Source organism: Equus asinus, chromosome 8 (genome assembly GCF_041296235.1).
Source record: "Equus asinus isolate D_3611 breed Donkey chromosome 8, EquAss-T2T_v2, whole genome shotgun sequence".
NCBI classification, from domain to species: domain Eukaryota; kingdom Metazoa; phylum Chordata; class Mammalia; order Perissodactyla; family Equidae; genus Equus; species Equus asinus.
The window spans coordinates 93,188,557-93,212,447 of NC_091797.1; the positions used below are offsets into that span (position 1 = coordinate 93,188,557).

General features: G+C 49.5%; 1 protein-coding gene across 6 annotated transcripts in view; it reads right to left on the bottom strand.

Moving 5' to 3' along the window:
- Positions 1-1,677: 1,677 nt before the first annotated feature.
- MORC2 (MORC family CW-type zinc finger 2) overlaps positions 1,678-23,891 on the bottom strand; it is a 39,498-nt gene continuing 17,284 nt past the window's right edge. The window contains exons 6-28 of one of the 6 annotated variants that reach the window (XM_014834609.3): positions 22,087-22,195; positions 18,398-18,557; positions 18,173-18,284; positions 17,516-17,641; positions 16,824-16,903; positions 16,031-16,113; positions 15,375-15,460; positions 14,083-14,223; positions 13,834-13,988; positions 13,590-13,718; positions 12,961-13,066; positions 12,514-12,646; positions 11,273-11,347; positions 10,808-11,188; positions 10,085-10,216; positions 9,548-9,602; positions 8,993-9,134; positions 8,637-8,864; positions 8,454-8,547; positions 4,749-4,937; positions 4,563-4,656; positions 3,931-3,996; positions 3,191-3,465 (exon numbers count right to left, since the gene is read on the bottom strand). In XM_014834609.3, coding sequence (XP_014690095.1) covers positions 3,971-3,996; positions 4,563-4,656; positions 4,749-4,937; positions 8,454-8,547; positions 8,637-8,864; positions 8,993-9,134; positions 9,548-9,602; positions 10,085-10,216; positions 10,808-11,188; positions 11,273-11,347; positions 12,514-12,646; positions 12,961-13,066; positions 13,590-13,718; positions 13,834-13,988; positions 14,083-14,223; positions 15,375-15,460; positions 16,031-16,113; positions 16,824-16,903; positions 17,516-17,641; positions 18,173-18,284; positions 18,398-18,557; positions 22,087-22,195 — 2,836 coding nt within the window. In that variant the 3' untranslated portion in view covers positions 3,191-3,465; positions 3,931-3,970. Of the gene's footprint in view, positions 3,466-3,930; positions 3,997-4,562; positions 4,657-4,748; positions 4,938-8,453; positions 8,548-8,636; positions 8,865-8,992; positions 9,135-9,547; positions 9,603-10,084; positions 10,217-10,807; positions 11,189-11,272; positions 11,348-12,513; positions 12,647-12,960; positions 13,067-13,589; positions 13,719-13,833; positions 13,989-14,082; positions 14,224-15,374; positions 15,461-16,030; positions 16,114-16,823; positions 16,904-17,515; positions 17,642-18,172; positions 18,285-18,397; positions 18,558-22,086; positions 22,196-23,891 lie in introns of all 6 variants that reach the window. The other 5 variants (XM_014834599.3, XM_014834590.3, XM_044775560.2 and 2 more) reach the window with 5 other exon arrangements.

Here is a 23,891-nt window from a genome sequence, read left to right on the forward strand (position 1 = left end):
GGGAACTGAGCAGGGCTCCAAAGGAAGCCTCAGAGGGTCGGTCTCCAAGAGGTTAAAGCCTCCAGTGGAATTCTGAAGGTGTTTCAGGCACCTTGGAGACTGCCAGCGGGTCCCTTACTTCTTGGCCCAGCTGCAGAATGACCTGCCAACAGAGACAGGCAGCCCACTCAAGCCTTGTGTGCTATTTAAATGAAGTTGGAGCTTTATCAGTCTTCACATTTACTGGTCCTTAGAGCTGTGAACTCTCAGCCAACACTGCTTGAACTACACGTCTGAACGACAGTCGTGTCTCTCAGGGAACTGGAGCCAAAAAGCAGTGTAACTAAGACAGATATAAAGGAGGAATCAGAAAAGTTTTTCTCGGCCTGTTATTACCCCATGCCTTCCTTTGGTAAACAAAAATGTCAAACCCTTGTCCTGATCTGGTAATAAAGACAGTATTGACCCTAAAGTGGGGCTTTTAATCCTAAATCCATGAAACACTTAGGAGCTGAGGGGGTTGTATAAGGTGGACATTTTTCTGAGGACTTTGCCCCATGTTTTTCATCTGATTTACAAGAGTTCCTAACCCTAGATTCAGAACTGTAGCCTTGTACCAGAAGAGAAACTGGCCCATGAAGATGCTCAATCTCACTTAAATTAGTTCAAACCAACTGAAAAATCCATCAATTTCACCTTTCAGATTGGTAAACAGTTAAGAAGGAAGAGACCGTATACTGGCCAAGTGTGCAGGGGAAATCCACTGTTGATAGGAGGTGAAATTGGAAGTCTTTTCTGGAATGTATCTTAGGATTTTTAAGACATCTACCATCTGACACAGCCATTTCTCTCTTTGGAATTTATCCCATATACATACGGATCTGAGCTAATGAATAAGGACACACACACACACAGAGATACTTATCACAGCATTTTTCATAAAATGTTAAAAACAACCCGTGTTTATAAATAGGAGACTGTTAAATGACAGTACATCCAAGACAAGGAAATGCTATGTGGTTGTTCAGAAGAATAAAGTAGACCCATATGGGCTATTCTGAAACAGGTGCCAAAATACACTAAGTGGGAAACAGGCAGGAACAGAACAGAGTGGATGTGTATTTGTGCGCTCAGGATGGAGAATCTCTCCAGGGAGAAAACGAGGATCAGGAGCTTTGCTTTTCGTGGTCCAAACTTTCATACTGCTTGAATTTTTTCCGCGTGCACGTCACCAAACAAACCCTAAAGAAAGTCCCCCTCCCTCTGAGTCCTTAAAAGCAAGGGTTGCTGCCTTCATTCACCTCCTTCCTGCCTTGAACTAAGGACCTCCCTGCCACAGAGCAGCCAGACCATCTCCTTCCTCCCCGGCCGTTGGACAGTTCTAAGCAGGTCAGCTATCCAGTGACTGCCAAAGGGGAGGGACCCCTGCATTTTACCTTCCCACCCAGGATGGCAGCTCTACCTGGCAAACGCTGCATTCAGCACAACTGTGGTTGGATTTAAACAGCATAGTGGGCACATCCAGAAGCCGAAGCTAAAACTGAAATTCAGTGTTTCGGTTTCTGTGGATGTCAAGGAGGGTGAAGACAGGAAACAGTGAAGAGGGTGGAGAATTTGAAGACAGTTTAAGCTAAAGTGGTGGAAAGAATGAAGAGGAGAAAGGGGCTGGATTTTACTAAGAGAAGAAAACAGACTGAGTTCAGGAGTCTCACCAGTAAGTTTATGGTATTGCATTTTGATTACAAGTGTGTAAATAAAAAGCTTGAGTATTACCCCCTGGTAAAAATACAGAACCAACTTCCGTTGAGATTAAAACAGTAGGTTTAGGGACAAAAATGGACCACGTGCTGCCTGGAATGAAGAGAGCAAGCTGAACAGGAGAGTAATCACCAGCTCAAGAAACCCCAAGACTCCTAGAGAATCTTCCGGAGGAAGAGGTCAGGGTCTCTCTGAGTGGTAGTTCCCCAAACAGCCCTCAGAGGGATGTGGTTTGAGGAAGCCCCAAACCCACAAGTCACGGGCACTTCTGGCCACGTGCACTGGTGGGTGGCGGCCTCCCTCACCAGTGCTTCCCAGTCTCCTGCAGACTCACAGGGCGGCGTGGAGGCCACTGCTGACCTGGGGTAGGCAGATGCCAGAAACACACTGAGGTCTGAATCGAAGCCCAATGGTACAAGGTCATAGTTGTTGTGCCTTCAGAAAACCCAAAGTCCCCAAATAAAGAGAGAGAAGAGAGTTGGGGGAACTCAAACCAGAATTTTTTCCAATGGTCGTTAAAGAGAAAACTCAGCAACTCTTGCCTTTGTCTTTGACCCTGAGAAGTTGCCTGACGGACACAGCCATGGGAGGCTGTGACCGGACAAGAGGGAAGGCCTGGTGTGCTTCCCGCAGAGCTGTTTCTAGAGTCCCTGCTGCCCACATCCCACACCTGTGGGCCAGGGAGGCTCAGTGACCCCCTCCTGTCTGCCCCAGAGCAGGGACCTTGACTGGGCACAGGGGGCCAGACAGGGGAAGCAGTAAAGGAAAAAGCAGCAGCAGCGGTAGCAGGTTCTCCAAGTCAGCCAGCAGCATCCAAGGCAGCCGCGCTCCCTCAGGACTCTGCCACATGCACAGGTGGAAGCTGCCACCAGAGCAGCACCAGGGGCTCTTTCACACACAAGGTCCTTTCCTAAAAGGAATCCTTTGGAATTCAAACATTCAGTGTGCTAACCAGGTCAGCAGTCTGACCAGAGTCGGATCTGTCTACTCCTCAAGCTGGACTCGTTTCTGAGGCGGGAAGCCTCACTGTCCATGCTTAACGGAGGAAATCGCTCCAGCGGGGAGAACTTGGGTGGTGGGCAGGGAGGGTGAACAGGAGGATCCCTCCTTCCCCAAGCCATGAAGACCGACAGCTGCTCAGGCTGCCACTCACATCCCTGACCTGAGATGGGAGCCACAAGAGGGAGAGCAGCTCAGCACTGAGCCGCTTCCTGACCCCATGGCCCAACTTGGGGGTCCCCTGGATCGGAGCACTCTCTCCCTCCCCCATCCCTCAGATCCCCACACACTTCCTCCTCCGGGAGAGAAACCAGCCCCACCCCTGGATCCTCTCCAACTTCCAGATGGCAATGGATTCACCACAGCTTGAGGAGCCAGGAGCCAAGAGAAGCGCTCAGGCTTGGCATCCTGCTTCTCTGTCCTCTGCCCAAGAGTCACAAAAAAATGCATGGTCTCACAGCAGGCACAGCATCTTGTTTCTTTTAAAAAATAAATATTTATAAACTTAGGGAGGAAGATTCAAAGAATCAGAGTATCTTTCCCTCCAAAAGCACAAATGTCCCACGTGCATCGAACCAAGGTAAGTCCACCACCGCATAAATGAAACCCCAGGATCTCTGCCTTGAGGGGCAGGGGAACCGATCTCTGGCTCCGAGCCCCTTAGTCCCCCTTGGTGATGAGGTCCTCGATGTAGGCATCCAGCTCATCATCTGTGTTGATGTCAATGTCCTGGAATAAAGCAGGGCAGGGTCAGCCAGGGGTAAGGCAGCGGGGGCCCACCTCTCCGCCCTTCTCACAGCCCACGGGGCCTGAGCCCAGAATCCCCTCCCCTCTCCTCCCCCCTCCCCCCTGGCTGTCACGCCTGTCCTGTCTTGGTCATTCCCCCCTCCCACACTGTGCACAGGTGATGCCTGGATTTCTTGCTCCTGCCCAGCCTCTCCCTCAAGTTCCCGGTTGCCTTAGATGTGTTGCAGGCTTCTCAGGCTCAATACATCCAAAACAGCTCAACTGCACCACCCCACCCACAATGCTCCCATCTCCACAGAGGCCACCACCTTCCCTCCACCCAGGGGCTCAAGACAAACCAGAAGAGTCACCCTTGCTTCCTCCCTTTCCCTCAGATAGTACACATCTGCCCACTTCTCTCCCTCCTCACTGTCACCATCCAAGGTTCAGGCCACCAGAATCTCTCACCCAGACAACTGTGGGAACCTCCTCACTGGAGTCCCGGATTCTAACCTTCGCCCCCTCCAGGCCCTCCTACAACCAACCAGAGTAAATGTCTTAGATTGCAAACTGGATAGTGCCACACCCCTCCAGTGACTTCCCACCTCGTACAGGCCCCACCTCTCCTGTTGCCCACAGCTCCCTGCCTTGGGCCTTGGGTCCGCTCTTCCCTCTGTCCAAAGCTCTCGCATCCCACTCTGGTATGACAGGTGCCACTCTCAGCTCAAACACCTCCTCAGAGAGGCCACCCTAATCAAGTGGCCGCCCCATTTTCCATCTCCCTTGTTATATTTACTTCATAACACTTCCTGCCATCAATAATTCTGTCTCCTCCAGTGGACTGTCAGGCTGTGACAGCAGAGACCTTATCTCGCCTGTCTGGTTCACCCGGTATCCACAGGACGGGCACAGTGCAGGCCCTCAGGGTCTACTGCCTGGATGAAGGACTGAGACTCTAGAGGGCACTCCCCGCTTCTGGGCCACCCAATCCCATCTGGGCGCCATCTGGAAAAGCGAAAACTTCTTTCTGTGTTACGGCTGGAGGGTTCTCAAACTAGGTTGTACGTGAGAACGTCTAAACAAGGGCAACAGTCTGGTACCATGGGTCCGGCTGGGAAGAGGCCCAGGCAGCCTGCACCACCTGCAGCCCTCCTGGTCAGGATGCTGTGCCGCCAGGGATGGAACCACAGATTCCTGTGAGTGGGAGAAGGGAGCAGGAGATACCCAGGCCCCCCTCCCTGAGGCACCAGGTAGACCAGCTGCAACGAGAGGGCTGCCTGGCTCACCTCCTGCACCTTTTGCAGGAGTGCCACGATGTTGGTCCTCAGCTTCTGCAGCTTCTCCTCTGTCTCGCGGAGCTTTCTCTCGGAGGTGCGCAGGCTCTCCTCGGAGGCCTTGGCCCGTGAGTCTGCACGGCTCTGGTAGGAATGGCACAGATTCTGGAGCCCCACTTCATACTGCTTGAAGTACTCTTTCTGTCAGGAGGGAAGCCAGAGGGTGAAGGTATGAGCCCACGGGCGTCCCCAGGGTCCTTCTAGATGGGCACTGGTGTCCCCAACTGGCTCAGCACAAGGATGGTCACCCTGAAGGGCTGTCAGGCACAAGGGTTAAGTGGTCTCTCTAGCTCCAGAGCAGAAAGTGCTCAGAGCCCACCTCGTGGCACTGTCCAGAGGACGAAGACGGGATCACACGTCTGAAGCACGAAGCAAAGTGCTTCGGCAGATAGAGAGCCCCGAGTAAATGTGAGGGCTGGTTCTTAGCATTCCAGGTGGCACGAAAAGGACAACAGACTCAGTCTCCCAGCCCAATCATACCTTCCTAACTTCACAATAGCCCTTTCGGCATTTCCAAGTCACACTCAATAATGTCAGACCAAAAGTTCTCTTCTACAAATATTTATCAAACATCTACCAACAGGAGAAACCTCCAGGTTTGTGTAGTATATTTATACAGCATCAGAACTTTTTACTATCTCCTCTGAGTATCTGAAACTTCCAAGGGATGGGGTAGTAATATTAACTAGCGGTTTTTCTAGACAGGAGGCTTTTCAAACTTTCAGAAGCTGGCACAACACTTGTTTCAAATGAAATGTCACATGGAATCTCAGTGTAAAAAACAATTTAGGAAGTATCTCTTTATGTTTATTTTCAAAGTTCACATTTATAACATTATTGATTTACTCATAAATCACTGGTGAGACTGATGAGGCCATTCTGATGAACACAAACCCACAACCAGCAGGCCCTGGCTGACCACTGCAGTCTGACCAACTCCAGCATTTCTTTACTTCTCTAGACATGTGTGAACTACCTAGCACTGAGCGGCTCCTGACTACTGTTTTTAAAAAGGGTTGCAAGTATTTAACTGTGTCATTCACCTTACAACTAGAATATCATCCTATGAAACCAAGATGGCAAGAGAAACTTCAAGTGCTCACAAAAAATAATTCACAAAAAATAATTACCTTGGCAGCACAAAATAAATGTTTGAGCAGGCTCCAAAAGTATTAAAATTCAGTATACATCATCTTCAGCTGACTGTGATTTGTATTAGTTTTTTTTAACTTTTTATTTTGAGGTAATTACAAATTCACATGCAGTTCTGATATTACTTTAAAAATATATATGTATCTGAATCTAATATCTGCAGGACCCCTGAGGGCTTTATGGAACTCCTAGGCCAGCACCATGGGAAAAAGGACGGTTGTTTACAGAACGACAAGGACATAATGCACATTAAACATTAGACTCGGTGCTGTGTCCCTGATGTTAAAAAAATTAAAGTTTGCACTCTTTTAGACATCACAACTGGGAGGCTATAAAGTTGATGCATTGGGTACACCTCCTTTTACAAGCACAAACTAATAGACTATTTTAGGCTCAGATGCTCCTGCTGACTGTTTTGGTCTAAGCAGTCAACCCTGCTGCAGGGATCCCACTGTACCCAGGCTCTGCTCTGAATCTGGCAACAAGTGTAAGCCAAAAGCAACAATCTGACTGACAAGAGGATGCCATGCCGACCTGGCCGGCTCATCAGCCCTTTGTTCCTGGGATCTGCAGAGAGCACCTGCAGCCTGAACAAGGGCAAGAGTTGAGGCATGGAGCTTTCTGTGAGGCCACCACGACTCTGCCATCTTTTAGCTTCATTAGCGTGCAGCGACCTCCCGCCCCCAATCTGGCAGGTATACTGTGCGAGGAGGAACCATGCTAAAAGCAAGCCCTTGTCCGAAAAAGAAGTAGCTGGTTCAAATCTGGGCTCCATCACAACAGACTCTTCGCCTCTCTGAGCCTTAGTTTCTTCAACTCCTAGCCTCACTTCCTTTTTTTAAAGTAGAATGGAGATAAACACCATGTTTTTCTCTCTGGCAAACTATCAAGCACACAGCTGCTGCACAGGGGCCCGACACCTTGAACATACCAGTCTTGCAGTTTCAACTCCAGCTCTCTTCTCAGGAAATGCCTCCCTGGAAAACTTAACTATTCCTGCCGTAGAAACATCCCACTTAATGGGGATGCAGCTCCAGCCCTGGCCTTCCCATCCCCCCAAGTGCCAGTCCCCAACTGGGTGTCCCCAGAAATGTCCTGCCAGCACTTCCAGCCCAACATGATCAAATCACAACTCGTCCTCCTAACCCTCACCCTCTCATCTCTCTCCCAGTTAACTGCTTTGTCATCAACCTCCAATTCCCACAGGCCTGAGACACAGGGAAGCATGTGGCCTCTGCCTCCTCCCCCATCACTTGTCTTCAATCACCTCTGACACGGCCCTTTCACCCGCGAGTCCCCTCCCACCACTCTGGCGCTCATTCCCGTTCCCTCAACCTCTGACCTTCTACAACCAGAGCAGCCGCCTTGCCCCTGTATCGTCCATCCACTCTCCCTACCTAAACACGCTGCCTGCCAGGAGAGTTACCCGCGTAGGGGCAGGGTCAGCAGGCTACAGCCCATGGGCCAAATCAGCCTGCTGCCTATTTTTGTAAATAAAGCTTTACTGGAGCACAGCCACATCCACTCCTTTACATACGTCTATGGGGGCTTTCACGCTATAATGGCAGAGTTGAACAGTTACCACAGAGACCGTACAGCCCAGAAACCTGACAATATTTGCTAACTGGCCCTCTACAGAAGAAGTTTGTTGACCCCTGCCCTAGACATAGTTCAGACTGACAATTCCATCAGCGCAAACCTTTCCCTGGCCCTCCATTTCATACAGAGGTTAAGCCACTGTGCCTAAGATGGGGCATTCAAGACACATCATGTCCTGGCTCTCAGGCCCCTTCTTCCGTAAATGCTCACCAAGTCTGCTGCCTTGACCCCCAACTGCCCTTTGATCCCTCTGAGCCTTTGCTCACAAAAGTCCCCCTGCCTCAAACACTCTGTCACTTACATAGGCACTTGCTAAAACCCATGTTTTCTTCAGACTGAATCACTCTCTCCCCTTCCCCCAGGCTGCCACGGCCCTCCTGCCCACTTCCACAGCACCTGCTGCTCTCGGCCTCATGTCTAGCTTCCTGCTAAAAATCCAGTCTCTACTGAATTCTTAAGCCACTTGGAGGCAGGACTCTCTTTTGCTGCTCCAGCACTGAGGCGCCACATCAGCATTTGCCAGGTGCTTATCTCCACACGTCACGAGCTCCTCTATACCTCCCTCCGAGTGACATTTTAGGCACTTTGAGCCTAAGCTCTTCACAGTTTCCTGGAACAGGTTTACTCCCTCTGCCAGTGCAGAGTTAAAGGGATGTAGGTACTCATTGTAAAATGTCAAACCAGGCCTGCTGTCCCTAGGACTCCGTCCCCGCATGTCACCAGCTGCACACCAGAGTCATGTCCAGCTAAGCCACTTCTTTCTCACAACGTAAAGTCTCCCTTTCCCTTCCCTCAGCAGAAGAAAAGGAAGCTGGCTGAGGGGGAAGGGGCACAGAGCTGAGAGGTCGCAATCACAAGCACAAAGGGGCACACAGAGTACAGAACCAAAGGTCAGGCCAGACTCACCAGAGGAAAGGAGATTAGCTCATCTGAATTCATAGCACTCAGCTCCTTCTTGGAGATGGGGAAACTTGGAGGCAGGAAGTACCGCAAACAATTCCTAAACAAGAAGGAAGGGGAACAGGAGTTCAGAATGGCATGGAGGGGGTGGAGAGCCACTGATGGCCCTGGAAGGGATGACACACGCACCGAAGGATCTGGACGAGCAGGTCAATGGTCTCGTGGTTGGTGCTCGGGGCGGTGGTGTCAGGCTCAATGCGAATGCAGTCTGAAGTGGAGGGCTCTGCCAGAGCTACAGCCTGCTGGGCCACTGCCGCCGCCTCCTCCTCCTCCCCGCCCTCCTGCTGCGTGTCGGGGCTCTGATACTCCGGGGAAGGGGGCTTCATCAACCGCACGTCCTCGCTACCTTTCTCCACCCTAGGAAGGACACAGTGCTCGTGTCACGTGTCCCAGGCTCCCAGGATAGCCTACCTGCAGTGGGTCAGGATACCACCTCCCTCTGCCCTGCCCAGCTCTGTCAACCCAGCCTCTCTTAAGCACGTTACCAGCGGTCTCTTGGTGTCGTGTCTGTGGGCACGTAGTCAAACTTCACCTTCCACCGCACCACATTCTTGCCCACTTCTACAGCTGTGACACGGCCTGTGTACCACTCCCTGTTCACACGCACCTCCACATGCAGCCCTTTATCTGAGAATGGGGACAGGGTGCGAGTCAGAAAAGTAGAGTCCCCCACTCAGCCAGCGTACCTCGAGAAAAGTCATCCCAGGGTTCACAGGGACAAGAACCCCAAGGCGCTTGACCCCACTATGACAGGGACATGGATCCCAGCCACCTTGGTCTCCTTCCCCATCTGTCACGAGGGTGTCAAAGAGCAGCAAGATGAGTGACTTTCAGAGGTGAATGCCAAGGAATTAATGCTAAAAATAAACACGAGGGCATGCTATCTTCAGAATTCTTCTTAGAATTAGATTTGGAACCACTGTTGCATGAGAGCCCAGAGCCAGGAAAGCCTCCCTAAGCCTTCCAGATAAGCTGCTGCTGGCCGAGAGGCCCCACTTCCCACTTCCCCCACAGGCTGCCAGCTACCTCCCTGAACTCACCTTTCTGAGCCCTCTTGAGCTCAGCTGAGTCCTCCTCTCCAGCACTGTCTGAGAGCTGCAAGGAGAACAGAGTCTGTCAGGGGCATCGCCAGTGCCCATGAAGAGCAGACTTTTGCATGACTGGCCACCCAGGGTCATCAGCCATCACCTCACATCATCATATGTGGCCATTTAAACACCATGCCTCACCGAGAGCCGCTCTCTAAACCACTATCTTAGGTATCTACACTTCTGCCCCCTTTACAAATGAGATAACAGGCAAGGGGCAGGATGTCACAGACAAGGGAAAGCAAAGGGTTTTCAAGCCTCCCTGATCTCCAGCAGCGTGACCTCAGGCCTGTGATTAGAGCCAGAAGCCAGTCTTGCTCAGGATCCTACCTGACACCACGTTTCTAGTCATCTGTGTGACTGAGAGTCCTTCAGAGATGAACTGGGCTTCTGGAAGGCTCAGGTCACAGAAGACAAACAGAGCAGACTGTAGGTGGTGGGTGGAGACCCTGGCAGGGAGGCTGTGACCACCTCACCTTGCCCACCTACCTCGTTCAAGTCCTTCTTTTCCTCCTTCACTGCAAACTTGCCCCGCTTGGACCTCTCCTTCCTCCTTTCAGCCTCTTCCTCAGCTTCTTCCTCGTCAGAGACCCCAAGAGTCCGCTTCCGAGCAGGAGTGGCCTACAGTAAGAGGAGCGGGAACGTGATGGACCCTGTCAGCCCTTGAGCTACAGGAAGATTCCAACTGGCCTTAAAGGAGCTGTTCAGAGAGGGGCTTGTACATCTCTCAGTCCCCACCAGGGCTGAGCAGCCCTGACATTACTCAGCACACAGCAACCTCCTAGGCCCTGGGTCCATGGGGACATTTGCTCAAAGCTTTTGTCATTTGTCATAAGGGAAGCCTCTCAGTTCACTCCCTGCTTAGCCTGCCTGGCTTCCCTAAGACACACCGACCACCGCTGCAGCCCACCAAGGCTGTCTGTCACCAGGCCGCCAAACTATGCCCACAGTGTGAGAAGCTGATAGAGGGGACTCCAAGTTCGTGGCAGACCAAAACTCAGACGGAGCAGTGAGGAGCTCCCTGGACAAGGAACCAACCAGCTCTGTGCCTCTGACCAAGTGCCTTCAGCCACCTAGACGCCTCCTCAGGGGCAGCGGGGCAGCTTTAATCACTCATCTCCACCGAGGCTCCCCCAAGACAGCCCTGACACTCACAGATTCCGTTCCTAGACCACGAACGGGGGCTGGGGTGGAGAAGGAAAAGCATCTCACCGGGGAGAGTTTACTGGGTGGCTCTGGCTTCTTGACCACTGGAGTCTTGACGACTCTGGGGGCAGGGACCTCCTGAGGGCTCTTGGAGTTGGGCAGCAGAGATGGTGACGGCGGCTGCATGAGAGGGGCAGGCCGGGGCGCAGTCTTAACTGGAGTGTTAGCGGGCTTTCGGGGTGCCTCGGGTGGCTGGAGCAGCCTGGATGTACTGGCCTCCTCGCGGGCTGTCAGGGCAGGAGGCTTTGGGGTGCTGCTGAGGACAGGAGCCTTTCGGGGCTGGCTGGCTGGCCTGGGAGCTTGCAGGGAAGGAGGTCTGCTCGGGGCATTCTTGATCACTGCAGGTAAAGGAGGTGACCGAGGACGCTGAGGTCTACGCGCAGGTTCCTAAGAGAGGCCGAGAGAGAGTGAGAACACTGATCCTAGCATGAGACACCTGAGGAAAAGCCCCTCCCCTGGCCCTGGGTCTACCTCAGTGGAAGGTCTGGTGGTCACTTCTAAGGGCAATTTCTTCAGGTCAGCTTGGGAGCGGATGGGTGTGGTTTTCTGCAGGACAAACATGCTGATGAGGTTGTTTGCATAACTTGGTACATTTAAGCAAACTTTCTGGATCTCCACTATGTCTGGGACAGTGGGCAAATTTAAAAAAGAAAACCTGGGCCAAAGTCCTACTATAACAAGCCTCCCATTCTCATGGGGACAACAAAAAATACACAGACACTAAACCATCAGCAAATTACAGGATTCTATGTGATTAATCCAGCAACTGAGACCAGGAGAAAGTATCAATGGATGAAATTCCTATTAAAGAAGCCAAAAAAGGTGGGAAAGGCCTGTGGACAGGGCCAGAAAAGACAGGTGGGATTCAGCAGAGAGGGAGGCACAAAGAAGACGTCCAGGTTAGTGAGAGCATCTGTGCAGACACAGAAGCCAGAAAGGGAAAAGCTTTTACAATAAATATGATAAAGGGTTGACACCCATAAATATACCCCCAAAAACCCGATAAATCAATTAAGAAAAAGAAGAGAAGAATAAGCAATTCTAAAAGAAACGTAAATAGACACATAAAAAAATTGTCCAATTTTAGAAATATGAAAGAAATTCAAATTATAAAACATATATCTTTGCCTATCAAATATGCAAAAACATTTAAAAATAAATGTACTGCTGGTAAACAAAAATTAACAGATCTTCTGGAGGGTAATTAGGAAATAGATATAAAAAGCCATAGAATATTACAAACCCCTTCACCGTTTCAAATTTACCTCTAAAAAATTATCCCAAGAAAATAATTATACACTAAAAAAAAATGTGTGTCACGTGACATCCGTCATGATCTCATTTCTATTTAAAAATATATATATGTATTTATATGTATGTAAGCAGTCATAAAAAGTTTGAAGGATATGTGGTTAATGGTGGGTGCCTCTAAGGTAGCATGTTCATTTCGTGGAGTTTTAAAATATTCTAAATGAATTGGGCCACTTTGTAATATATGAACAAAATAGTTTGTTTTTTTAAAGGAATAATCAAGATGTATTTGAGAACGAGCACGCCTGGAGGTTGGGCTTGGAAAGCTTTGGCAGCACTTGTGGATGAGTGAAGGGTGAAACTGAGCCTGAGGGAAGAAGGGAGCTACTGAGGGTTCCTGTTCCATCCAGGACAGACCCCTGACGTAGGCTGGCTCTGCCCACTGCCCATGACCCACGCACCTGCAGGGCCTCCAGCTTCTCCTGCTGCTGGCGAATTTTCTCTGTCAGCTGCTTCTGCTTCTCTTCCTGTGTCTTCAGGTCCTTTCTCAATGTCCCCAGGGGAACCTTCTGCTTCTGTTCAGAAGCCTCACACCTGTAGAGAGAAGGTGCTAGGGAGACTGTGCCAAACAGGGCTCCAGCTAGGGCAGGGTCCTTCCTCCTTAGCCAACCCATGCTGTCTCTCGCCAGAGCAACCACTTCAGACTTCCCAAGTGCACAGAATTAATACTCACTGCAGGACACACGTCTATTCTTATTTCTGGGGCACTTACTGCACGCAGCAAGACAGAGATGTAAGGATATGAGCACTGACTTCAAGAAGCATAGTGAGTTATTTACCCAAAGAGTAGAGAGAGCACAGGGGAGCGGGGAGATAGCCACAATCTCGCTGTTAGAGAAAGTGCTCACCGGTCCTGCTCAGGATCAGGGTTCATGGAGCAAACCCAGGTATCAGGGTAATCTTTTTCCACAGAACTCAGCTGGAAGGGGAGGGTCCGCCACTTCAGACACAAATCTGTGACACAAAACACACCCCCCCAAACGTCAGCCATGCCCACCAACAATATTTGTGATCAGGTTCTTACCAGCCGGGCCCAAAGCAAAGATGCCACTGACTTTCCATGCAAAGATCTTCACTCTGGCTCCAACTCTGCCTTCCTTACAGAATAGTAATTCTTCTCAGGAACAATGATTCCCGCAAGGATGGAAACTTTACATCATGGACTCTCAGTGCCCCCAGCCCCTCTCCCTCCTCCAGCAGAATCCTGGCTCAGTCATCACTCACACTATTAACAATCTGGCACCATACCAAGTGAGGCCTGGCGGGTTAGATGACCTTCCGCCTCATTTGAGAGGAACAGGTGGAACTCAGCACAACCCCAACACTGAGCTCCCAGGGCCATCGTCAGACAGACTCACATCCCTAGTGGGACCATAAGTCCATGAATGTCAGTCCAGTCAGGAGGCCAGCACAGAGAGAAGAGGGCCATGGACTGTGACGGAAAGGAGTCAGGAGGAGGTCAGGACCACGGACTCACCACACTGAATGGTGGTTGGGATTTCCATAGCTCTCCGGCGTTTGTAACGCAGCTCACTGGATGGGGGCTGGTTCCAGTTGGCAGAGAGGTAGCCAAATTCATCCCAGAACTTGATAATTCCCCTCTGAGCTGGAAGGCAAACACCCACACACCACATTAGGAGCCAGCCTCTCACACTTCCTAAAGTCACCCCCTCAGGCAGTGAGAGTATCCTAAGGCTGCAGGTGAAGAGAATGGGCGTTACCAATGGCAATGTCCTTCCAGTACTGTGCCAGGTGCTCCCCCATGGCCCGCAGCAAGTGCCGGTATTCTTTGGCATCGGCAAAGTCCTGCTTGTTGTGCGTAGGCTCCAGGACCAGGTAGGGCACATCAACGACCCCAACAACCCCACCACATGCCCTGTAGGAAAGAAGACACAGCTCTGTCACCCCACTGGCCCAAATCCTCCCGCCATTAGCCTTGGGCTGGAAAGCCTTCCTTGGGCAGTACTCACATGCCGCCTTCCAGCTGTGGACCCACTTTCTCATACATCTTGATCAGGCGGCTACAGTTATAGATGAACATGCCATCTAGGTCACGGTGTTCAATGTTGACCCCAAAAACAAAATTCAGTTCCTTAGGTTCTTTAAGTGCTCTGAGAAGATAAAAGATAAACTCAAGCAGATCAACCCACTAACACACAAACCATAGTGTTTAAGATGTGTTAATCTTAAGCTTAAACTTGAGACGTATTAAGCAAAAAGTTTTGCGTTTCTGTTCAGCATGTCACCTGTTAGACTTGGTAGCGATATGCACTGTGTAGGGACTCTAAGCATCCCTAATTAAAAGCATGTAACTTTGGCTTTTGGTAACAAAACAGAGACGGATTTAGGTATGAATGGGATACTGGGAAGCTGCTGCAAATCTCTGCAAAGATAGTTACATGGTGGAATAAACACAAGGTTATCTGCATACTTACTCCACTAATGTGACTGTAATTCATTTTAAAAAGGCAAAAATTGACAAAAAACAATGGACACATGTGAGGGAAGAGACCATCATGTGATAATTGTCAACAAAATCGTAGAAGCTGAAAAGCAGATGGATGAGCAGTGGACTGACTCAGACGAAAGAAACCTGAAACCTACACCTGTGGCAAGGAGGCCAACAAGAAGCAAGCCAGGAATTCAAGGCCCAGAGCCTGGAGAGGCTCCAGACATGGAGGTGGGACACAGAGAAAATTTAATAAGCCAGGACAAATGCCCATTCAAGATGAAAGAGGTACAAAACTCAATCTATAGCATTATTTCACATTTGTAACCAGAAATAAAAAATTAAGAGTGGGTATCACCAGGTGGCAGAAGTATAAGGGAGTTTTAAAATTATATTTCCTAAATGTTCTATATTTTACAAGTTTTATACAATGAACACTTTATATATCCTTTAAATAAAAAGAAATAAGGAAAGGAAGAGGGAAAGGAAAGGGGCAGGGAGAGAAAAGGGGAAGGGAAGAAAGAAAAGATGAGAGTTGCCAGTGAGGAAGGTCTGGTGTTCAATTCAAGCTGCTGGGCCTGCCCTGCCTTTTCCCAGCTCAAGGAAAAAGTGAGCTAGGAAGAAAGCTCTCTCCTGCAGTGGGCATTTGACAAGAATGTTCGTTCACAACAGTAATGGCTTTCTCAAAGGGATCTTTGTGACAGACCGGCAACCTCATGGGGTGGACAGGGATTCCTCAAGCACTTTAATTGTCAATAATCAGTACAAAAGCTACATAATTTTAACAGACCAAAGGCCAGCCCTGGCACTCACCGCTGCTTGGCCTCCTTGATCCGCTTCTTGACATCGGCTTCTCTGCGCAGGGTAATGGCTGTGTTCTGGACCTGCCGCAACATCACCTGGAAACGTACATTGGCAACAAGTGACGGGAGGAGGTGCTTTGGGCCACAGCAAGTAATATGATAACAACTATCTAACACTTCTCAATTTAAATCACACAGATGCAAAAACAAACCTGGAGATTTACTTCTTTTCTCCAGAAAATCATCCTTGCTGGAGACAAAGTCATAAGCTGTGTTTCAAATGGCCAGGCCTACTGACTAGGAAGGAGGAAACATCTCCAACTGAAACAACAGTCTATGGAGGTGTGTGTCAGACCTGGAGGGGTAGAGAACCGCTCTACCCTCACTACTGAGTATCACCTAGGGCAAGCGACCCTCTTCACTTCAATTTCTCTTTCTATAGATTGAGGATACTAATAGTGTCCACCTCATAAGATAGTTGGGAATGCTGAAATGATTAGCCAAGATTTTGCCATACAATGTGTTCAACAGTGACTATAAAAACATCATAACATCCCATTTTCAGCTTTACGGTGAGCAATCTACGGCCTAGGCCTGAGCCAGGCCAGCTCTGGGATCCTAATGCCAGAAATACTGGAGAACAGCTGCACGGGCCTGGGGCCTTACCCTGGAGTCTCGAGTGAGGTCTCCACCTAGGCGTAGCTCCAATGTCCGAGCTTTGCTCTCCGCTTCCCGTGCCTTCTCTTCAGCTGAAACCCGGAAGAAACCATGATAAGGAATTCAAAGATTCAAAACTCTTAGTCATGCCTTCTGGATCCCACAGTGCAGTCCCCGCTGGACAAGACATGTGTACTGTCAAGGAACAGGAGAGCTCTGAGAGCAACCTCCCTGCCTGGACTGCAGAATTGACTCGAAAAGGACAATCAAGGAGGCCCCAAGGAAAACAGGCACTATTTATACCAGAGTCCTGCTTTTAAACTTTACAAACGAATCAGAACAGGTCAAAAAGTGCCCAAGGCAACCAGAGTTAAACTCTCAGCAGGGGGTGGAAGTTATCAAAATCCTCAGCAAAACACTTTCCATCAAGCAGCCAAGAAGCCCTTTCAGCATGAGAGACTGAGATTTTTGCCCTGGAGTCAGGAAAACCAATTTCACAAGTATTCAGGCCAGAGAACAGCATTTGGGATTCTTTACTCTGGGCAAACCAAGGAGGAGTCGACACTGTTTTAGTCAAGTCCCTATAAATGGCTGAAGAAGAGAACGTAGAGCCTGGGGAGAAAAACTCCTGAGGAGACTGGCACATTGAGGGGAGAGGCACAAAAAGAATTGGACCGGTGGTTCAGGAGGACAGCCTGTCCCCGGGTGTTGGACAGAGCTTTTTCCTGGATCCTGCTTTGGCCATAAGCAGTGTCCCCCAGATGACCCCCACCCAACCCCTCCTGCACAGGGGGAGGATTACCAATCCGCGCTACGTGCTCAGCTTTCTTCACCTCCTGCTCCGCACGTGTCTTGAAACGGCTTGACGTGTACTTGTACATCCTTAACGGGGGAGAAAGTAACCTGAAGGCCAGAGCAGCAGCGGGCAGGGCGGCAACCTGGCAGCTGAGAAAGTACCCTGCCTTCCTGCCTCCTACCAAGCTGCACTGTCCTGGCCCCTTGCAATGAGTCAAAGCCAAGTTTATTTTAGCAAAAAGACTCAATTCCTTATTCCACTTGCCCCTTGTGTCCCGCTCCATCTTTGATAAGCACCCCGACTACTCACCAGGTCTGTCATTAATCCCACAGCAGAAACAAACCTCAGTAATTGGCCAGGGCCTTTGCTTTCCTCTACAGTGTGTAAAGGCCCCTCGGCCCTGAAGTGAGAGGCTCAGACAGCTCACTATGCCAGGCAGGGCATCATCCCCATCACAGAAGGCACTCAGACTCAATGAGCTTCACCAGCCAACCTCCACAGCCCGTCGGCCACCTCTGTGCCCCCCTCATGACCCAGTTGTTTTTCCACGGTAAATTACAGGCAGCTTAAAGGCCCAAACGCAGTCAACACTGTCAGAGTCTCTCATCTGGCATCACTCCAACAATGCTCCCAGAGAAATTCGGCCAGGCCCTGTCCCTGGCCCAAGAGACAGCAGGCCAGGGTGGGCAGGCCCCTACCTGGGCTTGTACAGGCAGCAGGAGAGCCTCTTGGTCTGCACTTTGTGCCCGTGGATGAAAATCCTCATCCGGGGATCGATATAGAGCACGGCAGCGTAGGCACGGAAGGAGCGCCGCTCTGGCTTCCTGGAGGCGGCAGGAAGGAGGAATGCTGTCACCTCCCCCACAACCAGCCTGAACAAGAGTACAGCAGGAGAGCCTCTCTGCAGGCCCTCCGCCTTCTCACCTCACATCTCAGCTTCTCTTGCTGCCCTGGAGGGGTGCTCCCTCAGTGTGGGCACCACATCCTGCCTCCTCTCACATCCCCAGCACAGGCACCAGACAGACACCTGCCCTGGCCCTACCAGTGCCCCACCATGGACACAGCAAGTCCTCTCCCCTCCCTAGGCCTCAGTTTCTTCTTCTGTCAAATCAAAGAGCTGGAGCAAGGGAGCAATAATCTTTTCTTCTGGCTTGGCTTAAGATCTGCTGTCCTTCTATTCATCCCTCCTGCCTTGTGGCAAGACGACGTGGCGTTCTCAGCTCCATCAACTTTAATACTGGGAAATCCAGGGAATGAGCTCTGCCCTCTCTCCCTGAAGTTACCTTCTGAGCTCTTCCTCCCTGAGAGAATGAACACCAGTTCCAGGACTGCTCTCCCTTCCCAGCCACACTCACGTGCCCTCTGGGGAAGTCTCTGCCATCTGGATGTCTCTTGGATTTGACATTATATCTAGCTCAGGCTCTCCGTTATCCATGAGTTTGAGATTGAAGATGATCACCAGTGTTCCTGGGAACAGAAATCCTCCTTTCATTCTGCCAGGTGCCCCCGGCCCGTCCCCAAACCACTCGTGGCTCTGGAGCTCCCGGATTCTAAGGGCTGCAGGCTCAAAGCCTACTTACCGCTGTCCCCAGGGATCTTCATGAACTGAGTCATTACATCTTCCTCATTGCGGAAGGGAGAATACTTATAGATGAGTTCTGTCTCGATGGCAAACTTCTCCACATTGTCTGTGACAGGTTCCCGGGTCCGAGCATTCCAGGTGGGCAATGGGACTATCACCTTTGAAGTAAGCACAGGCAGACTCTTTGAGAGAGGCCCCAGAACAGCATTCTCCCAAAATGGGCATCCTTCTTCTCCCTCCCCACAGTGGCTCCACACTGCCCTGAAGCTTCACAGCCTGGCGCCACAGGCTCTGTGGCTTCTGACCCTTCCCAAGACTCAGCTTCACATCCTTAGGTTCTCTGGGTTATGCTGGTTTATGCCCTGGGGGTCTCTGCATGGGCAGTTCCCTGCTTGGGATGCCCCTGGCCATTTTCCTAATTTGGTAATAACTCTACTGTTTCCACTAGGGAAAATATATTTGCAATTATCTAGTGAATCTGAAGATATACATAAACATAACCTATAACTCAGCAATTCCACTCCCAGATATGTATCCTAGGAGAAACTTTGCACATGTGTACCAGCAAACATATAAGAATAACACAAATATCCACTACAGAGTAGATAAACTGTAGTATATTTATACAATGGAACACTGAGCAGTAATGAAAATGAACCAACCAACAGCTACTAGCATCGACATGGATGAATCTCACTGTTTACACGAGAGAAACAAAACACAAAGAAAACTCTCTACAGTATGAGTCTGTTTATATAAAACTCATAAATAGGCAAAACTAAACTATTATTCAAGAATGCATGTGCACGTGACAAAACTATAAAAGAAAAACAGGGGAATGATCATCACAAAAGTCACCTGAAAGCAATTCCTTCAGATGTGCGACAAGGAGTACGATTGGTGAGGGGCACACTGGGGACTTCTAGCATCAGTCTCCGATGGTGGCTACATGAGTGTTCACTTGATGATTATTCTCTCAACTGTACATATATTTTAATACACTCTTCCATATGTATGGAATTTAATCTTATGCCTAACTAATGTTTTAAAAAATCCTACTTTCGTCAATTATACTTCAATAAGGCTGGAAAAAAAAATCTTACTCTTTCTTCAAAAATTCTTCTTCAAATGCCACTTCCCCAGAAGCCTCAACGTGCTCCTTCCCCTCCCCCAGCCAGCTGCCCCAGGAGCCCTGCGGACTACTGACTGCTGGGATTCCCTATCACAGCAAACCAGTCCAGGCACCTCAGAGGTTCAAATCAGATGGCCCAGCCTGAGGCAAAAGAAACTCTGTATTTTAAAAAGTGCCAAACTGATACACTATTAAGAGTTCTGAGACATTTTACTGGTTTCTAAGAAGATTCGTGCCTGTAGTATTCAACCCTAGGGCTGGTTTGGACACATTCCTACCCAGCCGAAAATGATCTTATTTTGAAATCTTGGCTGAGTTCGCACTGGAGTACAATCCAAAACAGTGACCTTCTAGCACCAAGTAAGGAAAAAAGTTTCAACCTAGCTTTTTCACCAGGGGAATTGAGTTCCATTTGTGTTCTGTAAATTTGTACCTCACTCTGTACCTCCCACTCTTCACAGCAGTCCCAGGTGACAATGGCATTACTTTAAACTGTGGGCATTCACTTCCACTGGCACCCAGCCCTGCCACTGAAATCCTTATCCTTTAGTTTCAATATCAACACTCTCTTGGTTTTCCTTCTACCCTCTGGCCACTACTGTGTCCTCTGCTCTCTCCTCTCCGTGGCTTTTAAATGTCGGCATGTGCGAGATCCGAAGTCCTCTTCCCACTCTACAGACTCCATTAGGTGAACTCATTTGCTACCAAGAATCTTGAAGCCCAGGCCTCCCCCAAGCTCCAGAACCAGACTTAACTTCGTATGTCCAGGACAAAACTTACACTCTTCCCCTCCAAACTGCCCCTCTTCCATTCTTCCCCAGCTCCTGTCAGCTCACCACACCCCAAATGCCACATCAGCGCCTGAGTCATCTATGACCCCTCACTCCCCTTTCCCCTCTCCACTGATCAAACACCAACCTGTGGGTCCCACATGCTAAAGAGATGACTCCTCCTTTCTCTTACTTCCCTGCTGCGAGTCCTGCCAGGCTATACACCAGCCAGGGCTCCTCAACTGGTCCATTCCAACGCCCCAACCTTTCCAATCCAGTCACCACACAATAACCAAACTAATCTTTTAAAAAAAGGAACTGATACGGCCACACTCTCGCTTAAATTCCCTTTAACGGTTGCTTTTAATGAAGTCCCAAATGCTCACCATGGCCCTGAGGTCAAGCCTGACCTGGGCCTCCCTGCCTTCTAAAAACACCCGTTTCTTCAGGTGGCCCCTCTGCCAAGTCCCTTCCCACAGCCCTCACCAGCTCTCAGGGCCTTGAACAGACTGCTTCTGTCGACTTGAACACCCTCCTCCCGCCACCCTCAGTCCATCAGGAAACACTCCTGAAAACTCTAGCCAAGACTAAGCTCTCCCGTCCTACCTCCTCCCAGCAGCTCACTCTTTTCAGCTGCAGCCCTTTCTCACTCCAAGTATGCCGAGAACTGACACACTGCACCAAAAAGGCCAACAAATCCACTAGCTTGCCAAGCAAAGATGGTAGAAAAAGATAGCCTTTCATTCCCAACATGAACTAATTTGCTATGATTTAGCAAATTAAACAGGGCCATTACAAATTTAGTCACAGTTAACTAACACAGCTGACTTAAATTGAAGTTTTGTCCGAATTCACCTATCTGTTTACGTGACAGCCGTGGATCTCTCTGCAGACCCTCTCGGCCCCTCTCTCAAGCTCTGGCCTCCATTTCTCAAACACGAAAGGAGCTAAGAGTCCAGCCTGAGGCTGGGCAGACCAAGGCCTTCCGTGATCCCCCCATGACAGGCACAGACCTCACCAGACCAGCTCTGCAGATATCTGAGCCACCAGGCCACAAAGAGAATCAGATGAGCATGTGTTTAGCTTATATAATTAACTAATTACCAAAATGTTTTAAAATCATAATATTCTAGATTCATTAGGCCTTCCTTCCAGCATAGCAATAATCAGCTAGGGCTGAGTGTCAGCTATCATTTATCGAAGAATTTAGGTTCATGTTTTCCATATGCTTACCTGCTTCACTACCTGCCTAGGCCCTGCAGGTCTCTGACTTGTAGCCTCTGACACAGATGGTTAGAGCAACACATCTCCTCAAAAGGAAAATGCGCTCATAGTACATTCCACAAAATCACCATTATATGGGATAGACAGTGCTGTTCCTATTATTACTGCCAGCTGTGCTCTCCACCCAGTCACGGAAGCCCAGAATACACCCCTGATAAAACAACTCTCCACAGTGATCCCCTCCCCCTGCCCCGTCAAACTGAATCCAAGCTGCACATCTAGCAGAGTCTCAAATCTAAGTCTTGGTTCCTGCCACCTGATGGCCTCATTCTCAGAAACAGGACAACTGTTCCTCTGAAGCTTTGAGACTACTTCCTCTCACATTAAGACATCTACCTTAACCCCTCAACCAATTCATCCAACCAGCTAATCTCATAACAGGGGCCATGGCTGCAATCCTGCAACCCCAATGAGCCCAGCATTGCAAACGACCTACAAAAACAGCCTGGGAAGACCCAGAAAATGTGGAATGGTGACTGGGACCATAAGGATGGGACCTACTTCATCAATGCCTTCCTCCTCGTGAAAGGTACGAGACAGGAAGAGGCAGGTCATGGTGTCTTCCTTCTTGGTGAAGAGAATAAAATCCTTCCCAATGCGCATTGAGCCCCTGAAAGGGAAGCAGAAATGGGTTATTCTCCTAGGGATTCAAAAGCTCATCTGAAAAAGGAACAAACCCCCGCTTTGGATGTGACTGAAACTGCCTCTGGAGGGCTCTCCTAAAGGCCCCCTTAGGTCCCAGGACCCTGAGCTGAGTTCCACAGCCCTCATTCCCTCTCCTCCCATCTGACACTCCTCCCTCGGCTCTTTCCATTGGTCTTAGTCTTTCCCTATAACCTTCTTGACCACATTTACCCACTGCACAGGGGTTTCTCACCACCCTGCTAGGGCACGTTCACTGCCGATCACCAGCCCCAGGTTAGTCTCACCCCTAACCTGTTGCCACAATGGTAACAAGTAACCCTACCACCCATGCTCTGGGTTCATCCCAGCTACACAAGGGCTGCTGTACCCTTTGACTGTGCCACCATCAGCTTTCACTCCAGTAGCTGATACCTTCAACACATCTTCCATGCTGACCACATCCAGTTCCCATACTGTCCTTCCTTTGCTGACACAAACTCCCCTCCTGTCCACTCATCAAATGGCAGCACCATCAAGGGAACAGCCTACTGTCTATGCTCACAAGTCCTCAAAAAAACCCAGTACAACCCCAAGACTCAGACAAATGCAGGGGCTAACCATACAAAATGTAATTCTTGACCACAGTTTCTGAAGAGGCCTATAATTAACTCATGTTCTATAATTACAGTCATCTTCTCAGAGTTGTTTTGTCACCTCAAGTTCATTATGATACAAGCAGGTCCCTGCTTTTGGATGCAACAGGTTTCTGGGAAATGTGCCTTGAGGCTGACTTCCACAAGGCAAAAGTCTGAATGGAATCAATTGCTTCCTTCCTCTGTTTGGCCACATTAAACCCTCCTTGCGGAGCAGGCAAGGACAGGCCTTTCCAGGCAGCATGGAACAGGGCAGAAGCATGAAGCACCAGTGGGAGGACTGCTCACCAAACAATTGGGCTGTTTAGCTCCTTCCTTCTAAGCAGCTTCTGGGACTTTATGGCTATTATCTCATTTAGTCCTCATAATACCCCAGGGAGATGATGGCAATGGGAAGTCTTATTACTCTCTTCTATATACAAATACAAACCAGGCTGACATGTCAAGCACACAAATGAATGCCATGTCCCAGTTCTCCAAATGCTTAGGAAAACTCCCAGGACACTATCCAGAGACACCCTGGGGGCTGCCACGTTCTGTTTCTCCTCCAGTTCCTAAGGCGCTGGCAGTGCTCCTTCCCCGGACAATTTCACAGTCCTCTTCCTTCCTTCCTGAAGCTTACCGGTGGCAAAATGAGGCACATTATCTTGCCTTCTGTCAAAGCTTACTCTTGCCCTAATTCGGCAAAAACAACCGCAAAATGCCACCTCTCTGCTGGCTTCCCTGCTTCTCAGCCCTATTCTCATCACAAATCACTTCCTCCTGAAACTTTTTCAATTTCTGAATAGGTTTCCAAATTAATACACTCTGAACACTAGATGGCTCCATCTCAATGGGTCCTTTACAAAAGCCCATCTACTAAAATATGCTAACAACACTCTCAATTTCGGCACACTCTCCTTCCTGACCTTCTAAGCACTTTCAGAGTCACATTTCATTTGCTCCTGCAACTTGACCTGTGAGGGAGATGGTCAAAGATTAGAACCCCATTTTCTAGATCAGGAAAGATATTCAGAAAGGTTCAAACGG